General features: G+C 37.8%; 1 protein-coding gene across 1 annotated transcript; it reads left to right on the top strand.

Annotated features, from left to right (window-relative positions):
• The first annotated feature begins 46 nt into the window (after positions 1-46).
• On the top strand, positions 47-21,937 carry RhoGAP1A (Rho GTPase activating protein at 1A). Its single transcript, XM_087351317.1, has 16 exons — positions 47-1,116; positions 4,563-4,767; positions 5,257-5,473; positions 6,536-6,646; positions 7,312-7,497; positions 8,789-9,004; positions 11,116-11,235; positions 12,232-12,354; positions 13,492-13,674; positions 14,006-14,197; positions 16,265-16,460; positions 17,022-17,218; positions 18,112-18,278; positions 18,803-18,942; positions 19,352-19,604; positions 20,090-21,937. The coding sequence occupies exons 1-16, from the start codon at positions 180-182 to the stop codon at positions 20,301-20,303; spliced, it is 3,657 nt and encodes a 1,218-aa protein (XP_087207443.1). The 5' UTR covers positions 47-179; the 3' UTR covers positions 20,304-21,937.
• The last annotated feature ends 461 nt before the right edge of the window (positions 21,938-22,398 follow it).

Genomic DNA, 22,398 nt, shown 5'->3' with positions numbered 1-22,398 from the left:
CATCTTTGTTTATTTCTATAAGTCAAAATGTAATCGCGGAGGCCGTGTATGTTATCTATGGCAGTGATTGCGCTAAGGTAGAGTTTATCATGGTAGGAGGTAGATTGTTGTGCGGGAGGTGGTTGATTGAGAAAGTTTGTGGATAAATAATGTTAGTATAAGATGCGCACATCACTGAAATGAGTGTGTTTGGCGACTTCAGAAATGTCTGGGTCCAGAGATTCCCTGGCAGTGACTTACCAGCAGCTTGGGAGGAAGATGTTAGAGCGAATCTCGCCAAACACAAACAAAAAGTTGCAGTCTTGAGGGAGGAGTTAGAGAAGGAGGAGTTCTACGTGGAATATCTTGAACAGTTATTGATTGACGTTGCGAAGCACAAAACGCTGGCTACAAATGACGAGGAAGCTAATAGCGATGATAATGACGTTAAAAGTACTGACAGGTCAAGGCCTACCTCAAATGAACGTTCTGAAACAAATGGCAATAATGTAGGAGATGACATTCACTCTGCTGAGACAATCAACAGTGATTCTGTTAATCAGTGTATTAGTGAACTGTCTCTGGCCTTACCAGATGATCATAGTATTAGTCGTTCAAACAGTGAAGTGCCAAACAGAAAGCGAGCATCAGAGCACAGACGTCCAAGATGTAACACACATCCTGACATTTCTAACTATGTTACAGTTATAGAAGTGAATGGTTTGAATGTTGTTAAATGTGATGGAATGAAGGAAGCTATTGACAGTAAGGGAGCACCTTCTAAGAAGATACCTCCATTGCCACCTCCCAAGAAATTTCACAACAAATCAAAATGTATGAATGATGGTTCACTGAATTCAGTTGACAGAGATGATCATGCAGGGAGCCAAGTGGAAGAGACTTGTGATGAACAGAATGAAAACAGATCTATTGAAATGCAAGATGAAGCTGCAGCATCTTGTCCAGAAGCTAGGAGTGAAGAATCCATTGATGCTGCAATAAAGGTGGAAGAGCATTTTGTGCGAGAAAAGAGTCCTCTGGAAGATGCTAGTAGTGAGGATGGAGTATTGCCAGATGATGAGGAGCCATACTACGACTCTGTTGCTCTTGACGGCGAGTATGTGTACCTGCAGACTGGTATGTACCCTATAATTGTTTCAGAATAGTTACTTAATGGTTAAGTTACAAAATTAATGAACTGTACAGACAACATTGGAAAAGAGTATCCATATTTGGACATACGTACGATAGTTGTTGCTTTAATATGCATTTGAAGCCATGCAGCTGCATGTATTATACCAGTTTTACTGTGGTAGGATGGCAACCATGTGAATTGCTGATTTAGATCTTCCAGTTTTTTTGGGTATTTTTTTTAAGATATGTCAATGATAATGTAACTAACTTGCTAGAAACTGTAGAGTGATCTATTTTAATTCTTGGTTTGCTTCCCTGCTGAAGGTTAAGTCTAGGTTGGTGCACACTAAGGTTTTTTTATTTCTAATTTTTCTTCTGTACTTAAGGAGGAAAATTGAGTTTCTAGAAGTATGTCTATCCTATCACTAATAGTAACACAATCACTAAAACCACTAATAAAAATAAAGTAACTTATATTGTATCTAACAACACAATTACGGACTAAAACAAACCTTTCTTTGAATATGAGATTGCGATAATGGAATGTATCACTCCACTTTCACTGCTCAAGAGTGCAACTAAAGTCTTTTGAACAAAGAATATTCTTCTGTATATTGGGACAGGTCATTGGCCTAAATTCTCACCCTTGCCTCTGTTCAGTAGCAACTTGCCAGCAAAACATTTTGCAAGAAGCTGGAAGAACTTTCAGACTTCAGAATGTGCCCATCTGCTACTGACAGCCTTGGTGAAATGTTCTTATTTTTATTAAAATGTCAAGGGTAGTGTCTGGTAGCCCCCAGTTTGACCTTTTACACAATACTGCAAAACCATTTTCTGTAAGCAAATGCATTACTCTGTCTTGACTATTAGGCTGTGATGAAACAGTCTTGTCCAAGCAATATTTAATGCTATTAGGGTCTCATTTCACACAACCCTGGTAATCAGACTTAGCAAAATGCATTTCCAATATTTTCTTGCTTTTTGTTATGTATATTGAATTAAGCTTTGTATTTGAGGAGCAGATTTTTTAACACCAATTTGTCCATTGAATTACCTTCTTTCTTCAAGTAAATTATAAATTCAGTGTGCACACTGCTTCTTGAAAATCCATTCTCCTTTTTTTTCCCTCCTGCCTGCAAAAATAAAGTGGGACCCTAAGGATGTACTGCCCCTTCTAGATCCTACTTCACTGTTTTTGTCTCCTGCTGTAATAAGTTCATAATAATTTTTTTGTTTTATTCATTTGTATAGTTAAAGTAACCAACTATGGAGAATGAATCATTCATTGGCACTAAATCATACACCAAACTCTACTGTTTCTTTTCTGTATTATTTAGTGCCATTTCTATAATTCTTTTATTGACATTTTAAAAATGAAATATGTTTAAAGTCACCTCTTATTTCATTTTTCTTTTCACTTTTCTTAGTTTTTATAAGTGCTGCTTTATCTCTTTTTTGTATCTGTAGTTGTTGAGTTGCCTCATTTATTTTGTTTGGGTAGCTGGGCTATTGCTTGAACACCCAATCTGAGGGATAAGACCATTTCTTCATTAACCATTATTCAAGGTATCTGATGAGCCTTCATGGCTACTATAATTTATTATTTTCTTACCCAGTCAGTAGCTTGAACTGTGCAGGAGATGCTGTAATGGAAATTTTTCTCAGTTCTCTTTTTACAAATATTGTTCCAATAATAAAGTACAAACAGGCAGGACAAGCAGTTATATTTATGAGTGGAAGTGCTTTATCAGCAGTTGTTGAGCGAGTATGAATAATTAATTGTTTGCAGAGCAAGAGATGCATGCACATGTCACGTCCAAAGCAAAATGACAGGGACACTAGAAAGTAGGGCTAACATAAGAATTAAGAGCTGTGATTATATTTCTGCATGCAGATGGGAACACACCAACACAAATTCATCAGGAGCTGCTGATTATTGTGTGGGGAATGTATTTTTTTATTTAGTGTTCTGTCTGACGACAGGTCCATATGAACAGGATCCTTCCATCCTTTTCTCGGACTGGGACCTGTTCATATACGTTCTTGGCAGATGATCCAGAAGTGGTTTGCCATTTCCGTCTTCTGTGTGTGAATGGGATGCCACGGAGAAACCGGGAAGCCCCCGGAGGAAAACTTTGTGTTGCCTAGACCACGGCCTTGCCCAGCACAAGTTATAAATTCGGGCACCGCCGGGAATCGAACCCGAGACCCCAGGATTACAAGGCCAGACCACCGTGGCTATAAAATTGTATTAGTATCTGTATGGTGCAAAACCAAGCACATCCTGGCAGACGTAACAGTGGTTGTAGTAGTATGGAGTACTGTGGAGTCCTGTACTGAAACTTCCGACTCCTACATAAAAGCTCAATATGTATTAATAATGGTAAACTTACTAAAATGGTAAGTGTTACCATAAGAGATTTCATCACCACCATGTGAATCATCAGGCTACGTTTTAGACTTATAATCTATATTTAAATATAATTCTAATGGTTATTGCAGAAAATAGCATTTTCTTAAGATTTTATATCAAAGTCGGTACATTTTGACTGACTCCGACTCCACACTCAACATCAACTTTCATTTCTGTGGGCCCCTCAAACAGCATCTATCAACCCAGCAGTTTGTGAATTATGAAGGTGATAATGGTATTGCTGTTGGGATGACCTGGCTCTGGGCATTTGACCAATGGTTTGAGGGCTCTGGTTTCCTGCTGGGACTTGTGTCTCAGTAATAGTGGTGATATGTAAAAAAATAATGTGATGTCTGCCTTTGTTGCAAGCAGTCATATCTCAGTGACAGTAAATGCTGTGTTATAATGGCCTCATGTGCCTTACCTTGTGCAGATTGTTCATTTTAACATGCAACCTAAACTTCACCGTCACCATATGCTCCATATATATGAGGTGGAGTTGATCACCTGATAGATATCCAACAACTTAGAACTTCAGTGGCAGGGATACCATTGCCATTGCAACCAAAACATGCATACAGCCATTATTTGTCCAGTGTGGTACAACTTAGTTCAGTGTGCTGTTTTAATCAAACAAGACGGGTCTTACTTGTGAGCATTATTTTGCTAGAAAGTAATTTTTGTTGCACCAAAAAGCTTTTCAAGAAATGTTCCCAAATGAGTCAGTGCCAAACAAAGCAACAGTCATTTGCCTAATCAGGAGGTTCCTCGAGACTGTCGGCGTGTTAAATCGGAAACACGGCCATTTTTGAAGACGTGAGGCTCAGCTTCCTGCACTCCCCCTATAAATCACTGAGAAAAGTGTCTGAACAGAAGAGTATGTCATGTGTTATGAAGTAGGGTTGCATTTTTGAATGAACATTGTAATTCCTCTCCTGTTTATGTATTCATGTGATCACTTCATTCTCATTAATTTATGTTCTGTCCTTAATGGTGAGACCAAGTTCATATCTGTAATGAGTTATTGTTGGTGCAGGTGGAACTGGTGGAGGCAGCAGTACAATGACAAGTGCCAGCTCTGGTACAACAGACACGACTGATTCAGCCCCTGCAGCTCTTATGACGCTCCCCAGTAGCAGTCCTCTCTGCTGCTCTCAGTCTGAACTTCAGCCTCATTCCCCTGGTAGTCTTAGCAGCTTCAGTAAGCAGTCCAATTATGTCAACATCGACTATTTCATCAAGTACGCTTTGGTTTTAATATTATACAACTATAGAACACGTTACATAATGTAAGATAATGAAATTGTGTTGTTACCAGAAGATTGTGAATTGTATAACAACAATAATTCAATTCGGTTATAATAATAATAATTTTCAGAAATAGCTGCTGCAGTATGCACCTCAGGAGCAAGGTTTGTCTCAGGTACATAGAAGTAAATACTCCGTAAAACGGTGAATATATGCAATAATATTAATAAACATCAGCAGTGGTAATAATAAGCTTTCTTGTACTGTTTTGGGGCATAGGAATTGTAAATGAAGGACTAAAATATGTGGGCTTTATTAGATGCAAGCAAAGAAGTTTGGCATTGTTGTCAACACAGAAAGTACTGTGTTTATGTTCGTGTTTTGTCACCAGACTACAGAAATTATGGTGTGTGAAATTGAAAGAATGTTGTTTGTTATGTGTTCATAGTTTTATGATTTAATTTCATGTCGCCATTTGTCAGGCACCGAGCAGGAGCCGAAGGACGAAGTAGTTCGTTGGAATCAGAAGATGAGACAGAAGTTCCACCATTATTACGCACAATCTCCATGGAGACGGATGACGTATCAGGTGGAGGTTCTGAAACAGGAGGTGCAATTTCATGTTTTGCTGGTAGCAGCTCTTCCCTTGAGTCTGCGGCTGTAGCCACCCCTGCACCAGCTAGGAAGATACAGTTGCAGGTATGCAATTCAGTTGTAAGCTTCTCTAAACATTTTCTCTACATCAAAGTACCAGTCAAAATGTCCTTTTTATTCAGTGCCAGCCATTTGTTAGCTTGAAGATTTCCGTCTTCTGGGTTGTTGCGCTGTGTAGTCTGGTCGATGTTAACTAACGTTTCAGAGGTCATACTGCCTCCGTCATCAGGGCGATGAATATTCATATTCATGACCTCTGAAACGTTGGTTAACATCGACCAGACTACACAGCGCAAGAACCCAGAAGACGGAAATCTTCATACTCACCGCTGTGAAAACCTCAAATCTTACATCCCACACACACACACACACACACACACATAGACTTTTGAACTGTTCTCAGATTTTCATGAACACACATCTATTTTTTTATTTCCTATTATTATACCAGTTTGGTGGTTGTGTGAATTTCTGAGGGGAATATGTCAGTAATACCAGTTGATGTGTTATTAAATTTCATGTAGTAATACGTCTTTAAAATGCAAGATTTTTAGAGGGCAGTTTTGAGGACATACTGCCTGCATGAAATGTGTGCATTTTCATTCATAATGATTCACACAGTTTCAGTGCATGACTGTGTAAGGAGTGTAAGTGATTTTCACATCAACTGTTGTCCATACAATTCATAATGTTTTCCTAAAAGTTCGCTTCGCTTCACAGAATCTCATTGTGCTTTACAATCACTGAAACAGTAATCCGTGTCTTACAACTATTTTATTAGGTGTACACAGCAGCTGTGATTGTTTGCTAGAGCGCCCTGTAATTTAAATAATGGAGACTGACAGACACATTCTGCTTGTTAAATTTCTTTATTTGTTTACTTATGGTTTATTTAATGATGCTGTTACTAGATCATACTGCATATCATTAGATGATAGGATGGATAATGAATTAGAAAGAGTATGGAAGGAAGCGGTTTTGGCTTAATTTTCACGCACTCTCCTGGTGTTAGGATGGAGGGATTAAGGGAAGTTACGAAGAGCCTTGCGTTCAAAGGGTTAATTTATGCTAATTAGTAGAATCATTGCTTTGTCCTTTTTATTTCAGGACGTAGGCAGTAAGGCAGAAGCTGAGAGAATAACAATGTACCGGTGCATTATTGCTAGTATCATTGAGAGTGAGACAGCATACCTTGAATGCCTGAATGTCATGCTCCAGGTATGTGGTACAAGTCATTATTTTATTTGGTGAAAAGGCAAGATTGATATCAAATTTATATTAAACAAGAAGTTTACCTTTCATACTGAAAGCCTTTTATATTTATTGCAGACTTCACTTTTGTAAACATGAAATGTTTGTTACCATAGATTTAAAAATTAATTTGTAGTTTTGTCATCTGTGATCTGACACCTTGTGGTAATAGAAAAAGGTGTCTGATGTCGTGGACGAACATAATACCTCTCAGGGCCTACCCATAATTTCCTATATCAACCATGTCTTATTACTTCTCATCACTTCATGCCGTGTTTGTAGGGGCCTAAAACATCTCATATATTAATATAGTGTTTATTCAGTACGTGGAGGCATTATGTGTGTGTGAAACATCAGAAACCTTTTCTGCTACTACAAGGCATCAGATCCCAGAAGATAAGATCAGAAAATTGTTTATGAATTGCTGTGAAAACCTGGAATTTTTCAGAAATATTTCTGTTATGCCAAATAGTTAATTGGCAATGTGGCACAGAGTGAATTCTTGGATTCTTACATTCATTTGTAATTGAATTATCCACTTCAGTGATTGGGTTTTCTTGCTAGTATCTCCCTGAAATTTATAAAAGGAAGTGTTGGAATATTTAATGTCATTTTACCACCCTAATTTACAGTACATGAAGGCTATCAAGGCCACCCTCACCACGTCACAGCCTGTTATATCAGAGGATGAGTTCAGCACAATGTTCTACAAAATCCCGGAACTGCATACTTTGCACCAGAGTTTCCTAGATGGTCTCAGACGTTGCACACAGAACTGGGATGGACAGCTTACTATTGGAGATCATTTCCGTATAATGGTGAGTTGGCAGGTCAAGTGACTGCGGCATCCAAGTAGAAAGTTAGTGACGGCCATTTTAAAATGCTTTCAATTCTCATATCTGCTGTATTTCCGTTATTAACACTTTTACTTTCCAGTGTGAAACTTCTTCAGTATTACAGATTGCTGTACATAAACTTTAGATTTTGCACTTCATTGTTATTTATTTTCCTCATTCTTATATTTCCTGGCTGCCACCCAAGTTGGCCTGCTGAATCAGCGTAAAAAGCATTTTATGCAGGTCACAAGAATGAATTAATCTGCTTCGCAGTAGTTTCTCTTGCTTCCACATTGGGCCTCATGATTGCATTGCTTGACTTGTTGAACATTTGTTTAATGGATACAATCCCTATAAGCTGCGTGAAGAAATAGATCTGTTAAAAGAATGTCGTGCACGTGCGAATGTTTCATATTGCCCCAAACATCATGTGCCACAAGGATTACAGTGCATCCTCATATTAAATGACATCTGACTACCAAGTCTTGTGTATCAGAAAAATTGTCATTGAGTGAGAAACAGCAGAGCCACTGAATATAAGGATGTGTGTCCGATGGATACTGTATCACTGCAAAATATTTTAGCAGAAGCGTGGATGCAAAATTTATATGACTATATAACTTATGATGATCGGAATAGTTGCAACAGAAGCTCGGTGGTCACTGCTGTGTGTTGATGTGATGCACTGCAGTTGTTAGATGTCTGTTTTACCAGAAATTATGGAATTGCATTGTTCAAGCGTGTTTCTTCACTTGCAAATATAACTCAACCCCATATTTTGAATTAAAATCAAAGTAAAAATCTGTTGTCCTAATGTCAGGTAAATACAGTATTTGCTCATTTGTTCATATGATGAAATGAAATACTTGTATGTTTGTATGGACTTGCATCCTTACACTTAATAGTGACACTTTACATCTCTGTTAATAAGAGCTTTTCATATATATATATATATATATATATTTATATTGCTACTTAACTGTAGTTATTTGGAATGGATGTATCCTTTCATAATCTCAACTTCTTTTTATTGGGTTTATTTTACAGAACCCTTTTTGAAATTGTGTAATATTTGATGCCACAACAGCTACAGTTTTAAGGTTTGGATAGAAGTGTTATTTTTTGCTAGTACAGTTATGTACTTTAGCTGAGAGATATCTGAAGTGAGGCTGGTGGCAACTACCATATCTCTTCACAACTATTGGCACAAGAAATGCTGTGCCAGTTTCTATTCAGGTTAGCACAGTTCACATATTTCACATGTCTGCTACAGGCTAGTAACATCAATATCTATGGTGCATTCCTGCATAATTATGGGCGTGCGACAGACACAGTGCGCAAATGCTCTGCCTCAAGTGCCCAGTTTGCTGACATCACACGAGATATTCGTTTGAAGTCACTTGGTGGAGGACAGTCGCAGTCCCTGTCTCTAGAAGACTTGCTTCATAAGCCAGTAGCTCGTGTACAGAAAAATGCATTGGTCTTACATGTAAGTACAAAAATGTTTTATTCATACATACTGTTGTCCTTATGAAAGTTTAATTTCTCTGTAGACAAGTACATAAACACAAAGTATCTCCAACTTCATGATTATATATATACCGTGTACCAATGTTCCAGAATATTTTCAGTGTGGTTGCCTACTAAAACATAATTTACCATCTCTCAGCACATAGAATCATGCATAAACTACATTATTCTTCCTACTTCACTATGTATTACAGGTCATGAGAGAGATATTGATTAAATGCCTTTATTAAATAGTTGCACATCAGTTTTACTTGTGTCTGTTGTATCACTGTAGCACACTATTTGCACAAGTCAGTGAATGCACTTCATGTTATAAAATATGTATGTTCTAGTCTGCAATTTTAGCAGAAACAATACTTACATTGTAACCAAATAAACAAATTGCTAATGAAACACCAAGTTATGAAATATTTCAGATAAGTTGTTGATATCGTGATGTCGACTCCTGTCGTCTGACGACCATTGCTATGGGCTCTATGCCAACCCTGATTTATTGAGAATAAATCAATTTACAGAGTCTACACATATAGGCAACTATGCTACTACAGTTTCTAGGTCTCTGGCTCTACACATACACACTCTCGTTCCTTCAGCATGCACTGTCCATTGAGCCGTTCTGGTCCCCCAAGCTTGGTGCTCTTCACTCAAACACGTAGCCCTCGGCCCGTAGCACCCCACTGGACGCATGCTGGCTCATTAGCCGCCACGGTCCACAAACCCGGTGCTCTTCACATGCAGCCTTTGGCCCTCAGCTCTCAGCGCCACACTACACTGCTCGATGGCTCCTCAGGCACTTCACACTATTCCGCACTCATCCACCAGAGACCCCACACAATACTCGTGCAAGACTTCAGCCACAACTTCTCGCAGGATTACCCCCACAGCTCTCGCTCTATTGTTCCATTCTTTCCGCGCCAGAGAGACTCCCCAACACTCTGGGAGGCAACCTTTTATATTCGCCGGCCCAGTCGCGGAATGTTCCAGAAGCAAGGATCTCGAAGGTACGCTTTCTCGAAGGTTCTGGAAAGGAGGGGAATGCGTCATCTGGAACGTTCCACGACGGCCACATCTACAGTCCATGTCCATTGGCAAGGGAGGGGAGATAGGCAGCTCTTCCCCTCCAGAGCAAGGTGACAGCTCTTTCGGCACCACGTCACAATATATTTAACATATACAAGAAACACAAAGCAGACTCACACAAATTCTAACAGAATTTTATACAAACTGAACAACACTTTACAAGAAGATGGGGATTTAATGAATGTAAGTAATCTTCATTGCAGTTTGTTGTGGTTCAAAATTGGTAGTTCAGACAAGGCCAGCATATCATGATGGATGTATAGTGATATTATCATCAGTAGCTAGTATGAGCAACCCCTGGCCCACCATTGCCTTTTGTTCAGTCCATGTAAAGTTTTACAAGTTTTATGACTGTAGTGTATTTGATTTGTAGGATATCAAGTTGTTTTGTGTTTTAACATTGACAGATAAGTGTTCTTACGTATATATTTACTGTTATGGTCTATAGTTGTGCCCAGTGAGGACGGAGTGTAGCATGGATGTGGCCAGGAGAATGTGCTGCTGCTATGCCAGTATGTTTTACAGAACTTTAGATATGTTGATGGCAGAACTGTCTCTGTGTAGAAATATTCACATAATTTTCGAGTTATTTTTCTTGCTTATATAAGTTACCACATGCATTGCCTTGATGATGGAGGCAGCTATGATCTCTGAAACGTTGGGAAACTTCTACCAGACTACACAATGCTACAACCAGGAAGACATCCATCTTAGTTCAGATGTGTTTGCATGCAGAGTTAATTTGCAAACCAGGTATTCTACAAACTGGATAATCCATACATGGATAATTGGGAGGTCACTGTAACTTACTTGATATGTTATGAAACCTGCGACCATGATGAGGGAACTAGATCCAGCCTGAGGCTACCTATTGTTTGCCCATGTTTGGTCTACAATGTTATAACATCTGTAAGAGTGAAGAAATATATGTGTGTGTATTGGGGAGGGATGCTCACAGGAGTGTTGGATTGAAGTGAATAATTGTTACAGGATTTGCTGAAGTATACTCCAGATTCACATCCAGATCATAAGACATTAAATGAGGCTCTCAAGATGACACAGAACTTCTTGGATGAGTTTAACATGATCCAAACAAAAACCATGTTTCCGGTAAGTCATATAATTGCCGGCTGTCTCTCCATCTCAATGCAAAAGATTGTAAGGAATGAAAATATTCTCTTGGCAACAGGAGTCCATTAAGTATGGCAGTACCAGGAAGGGATAATCATTCAAACAGTACATTCCTCTGGTACAGAACATTCGAACTGTGTGAGTCAAGTGTAGGATATCTGTGGTCCTTGGTGTATGCTGGGGCAAAGATGAAACTACCAAGCTCACTGATTGACCCTGCAAAGAATAAAACAGTAGCTGTTGTGTAGAGCATAATTGAACCTGAAGATGGCTGTCTTCTGGGTTGAACAGTCCAGAAAATAGCCATCTTCATACTTACAGCCATGGAAACCTCAAATCATATATAATTGAACCTCTCCCTGATCGTGGATGCCAAACCAAAAAAGTGGTGTGTTCTTTGTGCCAGAAAAAAGAAGAGATGGCTCAGATCACAGCTCAGCAGGTTTGTTCCAGTTTGTTGCTGTCCATGCACAGCCTGAAGTGGTACTGGTACCAGTTTAATTAGTGATGCCATGTCAAAACACGTTAAAAAATCCTTAGGAAAATTTGGGTGGCATTAGATGTTGTCTCACATATTTCTTTACTTCTGTGATACTGGCCAATTTAAGAGTGAGCTTCCAGTTACATGACTTACCATGAGCTGATGATCCAGTGCTGTTTCTAAACGTTGCAGAAACATGCATGATTATGCATCAAATGTTCATAAATTAGTGTGTTACTTCTGCTGTCATTCAGTTGGACCACCCTCGTGCTTGCAGGAAGCTTGATCTAGTAAGATATGCAGGGAAGTAATAGATCTTGGGGCTGCAAAAACATGCATTGTGATACTGTTTATTCTTGTAGGTGTTTTGTAAGAATGTATTACCTCCATATCCAATGTTGAAGTCCCTTATACAACTTAGAAATTTGAATTCATTTCATGTTATGTTAAGACGTGTCAGTCTTTATCAGACTTGTTTTGTTTCTTTCTGACAGTCGGCTGATAGAGCCCAGCGCCGTCTTGTGAAGAATTCATTTATAGTGGAGCTGTCAGATGGACACCGTAAACTTCGGCATCTTTTTCTTTTTAACGATGTTATAGCTTGTGCAAAATACAAGGTAAAACATACTATGTTTAAGCAACACAGAAATCCTCATAACTTGATACGTTGGTGAATTCATTCTTGAACAGACTTTTGCTCTTACACTTATAACAGTGTCAAGTGTCTAACATTTTGAAAGCACAGTTATTGATGTAATGGTGGAAAATCATAATACAGTACAGCATTTGGGAATTTGCTTCAAAATGTCTATCTTAGAACCACGTACTTACCTGGGCAGTGTACATTTAATACCTTCCAGTGAACTTCTTAGGGTAAATACAAGGAATTTAAATCTGTCACTGATGCACATAAATTTAATACCATATTTTTGCAAATACCCGTGCACTTTTTGTAAAATGCCAGTGATGCCAAAAGCTGGGGGTTATAATTAAGTTGACAGCAGCATCTTAACTTTCGCAACTTCCTCACAATGTATGTACAAGTGGTTGCTGATGTACAAGGTGCTTTAAACGGATGCATTATTACCATTCATGGTTAGTGAAAAACTGAAGGTGATTCAAGAAGGAGAAGATGTAGGAATTCATTCTGCTAGTAGGAACTGTGTTGGTGGATGTTGTATAAGATACTGGGGAAAGAAGAAAAGGGTCAGTGGTGGAAAGCATTCTGTTGTGAGATCAGGTGTATCCTTAGCATTTGAGAAAGAACATGAGTCCAAGGTCTTTGAGGCATGTAATGAAAATAAAACAGAATATCACATTCTAGTTTCAAGACACTGTTTTATATATACATGCACTCAACATATATAATTTAATACTTGAATAAATTTGCTTAAACCTTTTGATATTTTCTATTTCTTAACAAAATGGCTTGTTCAAGGGTATGGGATAATCAAGAAAAAACATTGGAAGAATGTCAAACAATGACTTGTGTTTTGTTTGTATGTCAGTCAGTAAGGGGTAGTTATTTGTAAATCTCTCTTTTCACATATTTATGACAGTTTCACTGCTTACTGAAATGTCAGTGCAGCAGTTTATGGTTGTGTAACAGTTTCAGAATTATTTTAAAATAATGTTTTATCAAACTTTCTGTAAAATGTTTAAAATCAAGTTTCATCTGCATGCGTATCGCACATTTGCTTGTAGATACGCCTCTGAGATGGAGTACAATGTTTGTTATTACTATGTTTTTGCAGGCATCTGGACGAGACAAGTTCACTTTTGAGTTGAAATGGTACATTCCATTGAGTGAAATAGTGATATTTGAAGAGCCAGCTGTTGAGCCTCGTGAGAATTCACCTGCTAATATTGTGACCCTGAAGTCTCAGGCTTGTACCGTACGAGATCAGATACTCCGGGATGAGAAGAGTGACGATAAGGTTAGAAGTAGAAGTGTTCAGTATACTCTGATTGTTATGCCCTTTGAAATGTTTTCAATATCATTCACGATATCCCTCTCTGAATTCAGTTTTATTGTTTTTATTTTCATTACTGACATAATGTTATTTGATTGTCTCAGAGATAGCTAAGTAAGTAACATGCAGTCTAAATAACTGCATAGTGATGAGTCTTTTTTGGTAAGTTGGTACTTTCTTAGCTGTGCATTTTACAAAGTTCCTTTATTTCTCAATTTTTTCTACCAGAATTTAAAATGATTTGAAATGGAAGTGTCAGCTATTCGTTTCTTTTTTCTTTTGGCCTGCTTGATAGCGCTCAAGACTGAGCAGTCGAGGTTCAGATAAGCAGCGAAAGAAGTTGGCCGACCTTGAGGCGCAGCTGGTGCTGGCATCGCCCAATCTGGTCTTCCGAGTCGGAAACCGTTCGGCTGCTCGCACATACACATTTTTCTTATCATCAGAATTTGAACGCACTCAGTGGATAGAAGCGGTTCATGCCCTGCAGGTACAGTACAGTTTCTTAAAATATTGTTGCTGTTGATACTTGTTACATGCTAAATTAATTATAACTAAGGAATCTTGATATTCAGTAACATATCTAGGATTAATGATTGATACATCAACATGAACATTGTGTATATCAGAGTGTGGTGTCATTTTCATACCACCAACAAAAAATAATCATATTCATGAAGGGACAGATGTGCCTTAATATCAATCAATTAATTCATGATTGGATGATTTGTGAACTGGAATAGATACAGGAGAAGTGATTGTGGCCTGTTTTAAGATACTAATGCACATTTGCGTGGAGGGACTGGGAATGTTCAAGAAGAGCGTCCATCAGTATAATTGGTCACCACACCAAGATTTGAATTTGGTACCTCTGAAATACAAAGTGGGGATGTAGCAGTGTTGGGTTTATTTTAGTGTTTGGCTGCTGGCATTCCAAACAGAATTATTATGTGCCTGTTGGATTTTTTCAGGCAGAATTTAAGAAATATATTATGTTACATGCATTTCATTGTTGAAATATACTGACTTTAATCATATCATTGTCAAAACCTAATATATACTTTATGATACAGACTTTCTATGGGCAATAATATCATACACTCCTAATTTCAGTTTGCACATGAAAGTAACTTTTTCCAGAGACAGTGTATGAAGGCAGCAAAAGTTAATAATCATTTTGGATACAGAGTTCAACTTTTAAGTTGACAGGTTTTAGTTTTTGTGTATTTCTGGTTAAATCTTTATTTTTGGTACTGAGCTTATGTAGAAATTAAACATCTGTGCTGTACGTTGTAGGAGATGTGCAAGGCAGAGTTGTTATTTAACCTTCATTCCAAAATTTCACCATGTGTATGAAGCAACCATTGCTGTCAGTAACTACTCACAGTAGTTCAACATAAGGTCTACAATCGGCAGAATGTTCTTCAGCCCATTGGTTATGCTCTTGTGAATGTGAAGTAGAATCGTGTTTTTATTTTGTCTTTACTGGTATTACAACAGTATTGCTTTCAGTTATTTTTCATTTCAGATATATATTTCAGCCAAATTATGGATTAAGTGTAGGAATGAAAGAAGATGTCAACAAAAGTTCTTGATAAGTTTGCTATTCAACAAATTTCTGGCCTTTGATGGAAGGGACTGCCACTGGTCCCTCTCCTGAGCCACATGAATCCAATCCATATCCCTCCCATCCAATAACCATTTGAACCATTAAACCATTTGATTAAATGAATTAATTTCCTTGATGCCACAGATGATGACCTCTTGAGGTTGAAACGCGTATGGCAATAGTGTCTTTTTATAGTGTTAATAGTTGTTTGTTTACTTATTTTATATTCCCTAACATACAATTTAATATCTTCCATCTATGCCTAGGTCTTCAGGCTTGTCATATGCCCCAGTGATCCCATCCTTCTTGGATTGAACATTGTTATCAAGATATCATGAGTACACCTTTTTCTTAAAACTGCTATACGAATCGGGATGCTTGTCTTGTTTTGGGACATAATATGTGGATAAGTATAGGATTGTTTCTGTGGGAAGTGTGTTGTCAGTTCATAAAGGGACTGTGAGTGAACTTTAGAACGTGGCCTGTTTGTAACAGCTTGTGCATGTTCATGTTTGCAAGAAAATGTACCCAGAGATTCAGTTTGTTGCGGTCTTGTCATCTTTTGCTACTAACTCTGCAGGATGGTTCAACATTGCTATTACTAAAGCCCACCAGTCAGTGTAAACAAGGGTAATTTCTATTCATCTTACATCTTCACAGTGAATCTTTATGAGATGTGTGTTAGTGCAATCCTCCCAGTTCCTTTTCTTCCATGTGGCCAATTTTAAAAAAAGAAAAACTTTCGCAGCCAAAATGCTGTATGAATTTCTTGTCTCCCTCCCCCCTAGGTTAAAACCATTTCTAGTAGCATAGATTTTGCTGTCCTCACAAATATGGGTTACCTGTATAAATCATGAAGTTACTCATTACATACCTTATAATGCCTACTCATTGAATCCCTCTTGGGTCCAAATATGATAAGTTAAAATATGTTTATTTCCTCTTCAGTCTTGCCAACTTCCCAGTCCCGGTGGAACAAACGTAGTTAGTATGTATGAACTTCAAGCATGGATCACTGCCTGCAGAACCTTCCTGAAGACGAATATGGGTTCGTATCTTTTGCGAACTGGTCGGGATGAAAGCCTATTGGTTGGTGACCTTCATCTAACCCTGAGGGAACTGCAGGACCTTGACCAGCCTGCAGGTAGGCACTCGCTGGTTTAGATGGTGAACGGTTAGAGAATTGTGCTCACTATTTGCACCTTGTGCAGACACAAATACATCATTGTCAGAAGTCTCATTATCTTTTTTTACTTGCAGTACTTATTGGTGCTGATAAGCAGAACCACTTCTTTGTGTGTAGGTTTTGTGGAACAGTAGCAGATGTACAGAATTGTTATACGTACAATGAATCGTGAGCTTTCTACAGCAATACTAACTATAAAATGTTTTGGTTTGAAATACCATGTTGTTTAGTTCAAGTTTTTGTGTATTGTCTTCACTTCTCTGTTATTCAAATTTCATTGTATGCTGAAGTCCCTATTTAATATTTTCCTCAGTGTAATGTTTCCTGTCCCAGTTTCCACAATGTTAGTTTCCTCTTTGTAGCGTATCCTGCTTTGTATTAAATGGGGATATACTTTTGTACCATTTTCTATAATGAGCATCGTTAAATAAACTATACACTGTAAGTAAATAACTAAATATTATAAGTGGAAAGTGTTTTTACAGATACTGTGTGACTTTTTTTTCTTTGAATCAACAGACCTGTTCGTGTGTGTCGAGGTGGATTCATATGGCCACTACTTTCGTAAGGCAAAGTCAAAATTGGTGTGCAATTCTGCTAATCCCCGCTGGAATGAACAGTTTATTATTGAGCTGGAGGGCTCGCAGAATTTGCGTATCCTCTTGTATGAGGAGAGTCAGGATCGTGCTATCCTTCGAGCCAAAAGCACACAAAAGGTAAAGCAACTGGAGCTGTTCTTATGCTTGTGTGAGGAAAAATATTATACCTGTATACTCTCTTTATGACTACACTTCAGGCCCTTCCTTGAGCTGGTCAAGAAATTCCTACTGTTACAGAACCCAAAGTTTTATCACTTTGTTCACAAAAGTGTACTATTCTTAAAATTACTGTGTATCTCAAAGGTGGATATGTGGGAAACACAAGAAATATATAAAGATTTTATAACACTAAATTGAAAGAAATATTTTGAGAATGTAGGTTGTGATGATGTGAACCACTTCAGGAATAGGCTTTCATGGTGAAAGCTCTGTAACAAGGAACTTACTCAAACAACAAAATGTCACATATTCAGAAAGAGGCCTCTTACATTGTTTATAAACAGTAGTACCATAAGATGATGTTACTGTGATGTAATCATTTTGTTAATTGATTAAATCCATGGACCATATTCTGTCTTGAGAAGTTGAAAGTTACTCAGCTAGTCAGGAAATTACCTATGTTTTATGGAACCTCAAATTTTAATATCACTTGGCCTACAACTGGACACTGTCCTGATTGTGTGCTACATAATAATGGTTGGTGCCTGTCCTTGCTGTAGATTATTTCTGTGAACTGTGTATGTAGAGATCAGTATGATTTAAAACAGATTGGTTGACTTGTGTGTTTGCTGCATGAATATTTCTGCTGCAGATTCTTCTGTTTCTCTATAAATTTGTATCGTAGGTTAAGACATAGAAGTAGGAGGTGATCAGCTGTTTTGTGTTATGAACTAGTGGAAGAACATTTATCAGATTTTGAGTTTGACAGTGACCATAAATTGAATGCATGTGAATGGTGAAAGTGGTGAAGGTAATGGTATTATTCAACTATTTAAAATATTTTTTTCCAGTTGAGTAGGTCATGGCTGGGAGAGAAGGCTGTAGATAAGTTGGTTCCTATGTACAACTGTTCACTGTTGGTCACACTACAGTTCATACCAAGTGAAGTGACACTTCGTCGCGTACCAACAGCTCGCACAGCTGGCCTGTTTGGCGCCAAGATCCAGCAGGTTTGCAAGTAAGTTGATTTTGTAACTGTGTTACATACCCACTGTCTTAACACTGTTGTGCTTGAGTTTTCATGACGAGTTCAATGTTTAACTTTGGCTTTTGGGGGTACATTCAGCATAGCCTATCCTCAGAAGTTGAAATTACGCATTAACACAACTGTTGATTTCAAACAACCATCCTACATGTTTTGCCTACATTCAGCCATCTTCAGACATTTCACAATATCTGTTGAAGTTAATGAATTTTCCACATGTAATTGTTTGCCATAAAGCTAAGTAGTGCTAATCTATTTTTGATTGATCCAGAGAACTTCATTCTTTGAAGTAATTATTTTTCAGCACCTAACATTGTGGCTTTCTTTATGCTTTACAATGAGTATTGAAAGATAAACCACTTAGAATCCTTCATGTCATATGTGATGAAAATATGTTCACTGAATACATCTTTAGCTTTAATATGATGTAAATTTGTACAGAAATCTTCCTCGTGAAATGTAATCACAGAATTTATAATCCTGACAATTAATTACAGGCGTCAGAAAAGAGAAGTTCCATTTATTGTGACAGCATGTGTAAGGGAAGTTGAGCGCAGAGGTATGGCAGAAATTGGAATCTATAGAGTGTCTGGTTCTGCCTCTGATCTGGGCCGCCTTAAGAAGTCTTTTGAGACAAGTGAGTGTGAAACACATCAAGTAACTGTTTTCCTATATACTCGGTAGCAAATAGCCCTGAAAATGGATGGCGCCAAAGCTCTGTGCCTATACGCGGCCGCCAGAAGGCAAGGCCGTTATGCTGAAGCCCCGGCAAGTTTTTGTTATTTTCCTGTTGAAATTTTCATCCTGTATGTGCAAGTTAATTTATTCACATTGTGAGCTGATATTACTTAGTCATCTGATGAGATCGGTGTATCCCATAATTCTGGCTAGCATGTAGAAAATTGTCTGCATTATTGCTTAAGAAGAAAATGCAATCTACTTCCCATAAAGACAATAGATTTTATGCTTATAATATTTATATTTTCACAACATGTTGTAGCATGTTGGTTGATTGTCATAATGTTCAGTTTTTATGTTTGTAACAGACTCATATGAGGCGGAGCAACTGTTGAAGGAAGTAGACATTCACTCTGTGACTGGAATTTTGAAACTGTACCTGCGGGAACTACCCGAAGCTCTTTTTACAGACGAGCTTTATCCTAAGTTTTTAGAGGCATACAAAAGCTCAGGTGGTAATGATGCAGCCAACAAGAACAGTGCCTTGCTGCACCAATGTTTCAGCATGTTACCACAACAAAATCAGAATATTATCAACTATCTCCTGGCTCATCTTGTCAGGTAAGACAGTTCAATGAAGAATGAGTAGAGAAAGTTATGACTATGACATGTACTAGTACTTCTGGGGATCCTGACATTTTCTGTTTTGAACTGAAATGGCAAATTAAATTAAATGTTTTATGGTATTTAAAAAAAGAGATAGGTGAAAGGGAAAGACCAACACTGTTTGCTAAATTAACTGCTTTCAGAATGTTTACTTTCTTATTGACTGTGAACTGTTTCCATTTCTTTTAATTTGATACTCTTAACAAATTTTGAATGACTTCAAAACCTCATGTTCACTGGCATTGCATTATACTGCACCAAACATTCATATTGGAGGCTGTGTCTGAATTAGAAAACACCTGGAATTACTCAAGTTAATGTCTTTATAATTATGACTTGGCAAATTATTCTACATTCTTTTATTAAATGCCCCTATTGAATATCAGTTTCCACTTGGCTTCAGTAGCCCGGGTTCTACACATCGCCTTCAATATTTTCAGGGTTAACCAGCACAAAGTGCAAAACAAAATGTCACTGCACAACCTGGCTACAGTATTTGGCCCAACATTACTCCGTCCTGGCTGCGGGAAATCTGAATCTGGTTTGCGACAGCAGCAGTGCGATTCCTTGGCTGCTGGTACATTCATTGTGATGGCTCAAGCTGGTATCCTGTGCTACTTCCTTCAGTGCCATGCTGGTCAGCAGCAGAGCTGAGATAATTATAAGGTTCTGTCCAGTATGTGGACAATTGTGGAAGAATTTGTTTTGTTCCAGGAAATTGTTCAGCTTAATCACACCATCTCAGTTTGTACATAAATGAATGTGACAAGTAAATTGTTATAATCAGTTCTAATAAGCGTCAGAGATTTTCATCTTCTGACAGCTTTTATCGCATTCGTGACCCATGAACGGTGCAAATATGAATCATGGGCAAAAAATGTATGTAACATTCAAATTGTTACTGAAGTTAACATTAATTTTATTAACATTCTGTAGTGCATTTCACCCACCCAATCATTTGTATGTAAACATTTTACATACACTTTGTAAATTATCTGAACAAGCTAATTTTAACCCAATGAATCATGCACATTTCTGGTCCCTTCCCCAGCTTATGCATTCATCAAAGAAATCAGTCCTTTGGTATGCCACTTTCTAGACATTTCCATATTAACGTGCACTAATTCAGACATAAGCGAGAGACTACTGTCTTATTGCAGTTCATATGTGGTTGATCTTCATTTGTCATTTCTATGCATTACAGATGCACTGTCAACATAGACAGCACAAATATTCCAGAAGTGCTATGATTTTACAATTGCCAACAGTGGTACCAACATAAATATAGCAATATAGGAAATCATTTGCTATAATGTCTATTCAGTTGCAGCTTTTAACAGTTGCCAAGCAAATTTATGGCAGCTGGAAACCACATATTGTTGTAATTATCTTATCATATACATGCACATGGCCAATTATAAGAAGAGAACCAGCTAACATAACTTCCATTATACTGTCATCCATTCCTTTTCATAGCATAGCAGTCTTTTTGATAAGTTCATACCTATCTGATATGCATTTGAATGAATCACTGTGAGATAGGTGGTAATCCATAATGTGAATTTTTCATCTGCAGTGTAAGTATAGGAGGTGCAGGTTATATATATTTATAAATATGTGTGTGTGTGTGTGTCTATCTACCTTTTAAGGTACGCTATCCTTAATGTTCTTTGGCCAATATTGCTGATTGGATCTAGTCATGTAACAGTTTGCTCCCCATGGCAGCTGTTTATTCCAGTTTGTGTGTGTATAGGCGGCTGATGCCATGTATATTGAAGTATACAGAACATGAAGACATGCAATAATATTTATTGCCTTTGTATGTAGTAGCTGTCCATGGATTAAACAGAAAGTGTTATACCTGTGTGTCAAAATGAGTGAATGAATATATAAAATGTGATGTCAAGCTGGTTGGTGTAAACTGCACAGTATAATTACTTAGCCTTAGTAACGTAGCATTGATGGATACTTCATACAGAGAAGTCGTGGTTTATCGTAACTAGTGGACATCCCCTGAAAGCTTTTAGGATAAGCTAGTGAACTCTTGTACTTTAATTCCTATCCCGGACTTCTAAGTCTTCGTACTCACAGGCCTGAAAAATTGCTTGTTGCTTCAATTTAAGTTATATGCAGTTTGAAAGGGGCCAACAAAGTTAGAAACCAGCATTAACTTTTCAGAGTGTTCCAGACTTTTTATGATACATTAAATATATGATTATACATATTATTATTATTGCTATTGCTATTATGTAATACATTTTGTACATTATAGACGGTAGTGTATGGTTTGGAGTGTTTTTTTTCTGAATTCCTATCTCGTGAACCTTGATCTTTGTTCATTGTCATCATCACCAGCTTTTTCTTCAGTAGGGCCATCTTATCTCTGCTTTCCCTGCTCTGTTTTCATTGTCTTCCCTCAAGTCCTCTCTTCACGTGGTCCTTCATCGCACCAGAGGCCATTTATTTGTCATTAATTTTTCATGGTTCTGTGGTAATTCTCATTTTCTATAGTGCATGGAGAGCTAAGAGTTAGTTACCTACCAGTTGGAGCAGCAGTTGTCCATATAGTCACTTCCAATGAAGTAGGATCACAGTCATGGCAGTGGTAACATTTCACAAAGTTTTACATTCAATAGAATTTCAGCTGACAGATTGGCCACTTTAATTATGTGTCTTTTGAAAATAATCCTGTTCTTAATGAACCTTTCCTTTTACTATCTTCACTACTATTGCTATGGCTTTTAACACC

The sequence above is a fragment of the Zootermopsis nevadensis genome, unplaced genomic scaffold, assembly GCF_977971745.1.
Source record: "Zootermopsis nevadensis isolate Lab colony 2312 unplaced genomic scaffold, Znev_1.0 Znev_ptg000019l, whole genome shotgun sequence".
Classification (NCBI taxonomy): Eukaryota; Metazoa; Arthropoda; class Insecta; order Blattodea; family Termopsidae; genus Zootermopsis; species Zootermopsis nevadensis.
Note: the sequence above shows the minus strand (reverse complement) of the source record. Positions and strands in the feature narration are given on the sequence as shown.

Excerpts from the sequence above, each read along its gene's own strand:
- RhoGAP1A (XM_087351317.1), top strand. The coding sequence starts at position 180 with ATGAGTGTGTTTGGCGACTTCAGAAATGTCTGGGTCCAGAGATTCCCT. Across the intron at positions 9,005-11,115 it reads AAAATGCATTGGTCTTACAT|GATTTGCTGAAGTATACTCC; the intron begins GTAAGTACAAAA and ends TAATTGTTACAG. Across the intron at positions 16,461-17,021 it reads GGACCTTGACCAGCCTGCAG|ACCTGTTCGTGTGTGTCGAG; the intron begins GTAGGCACTCGC and ends TTGAATCAACAG.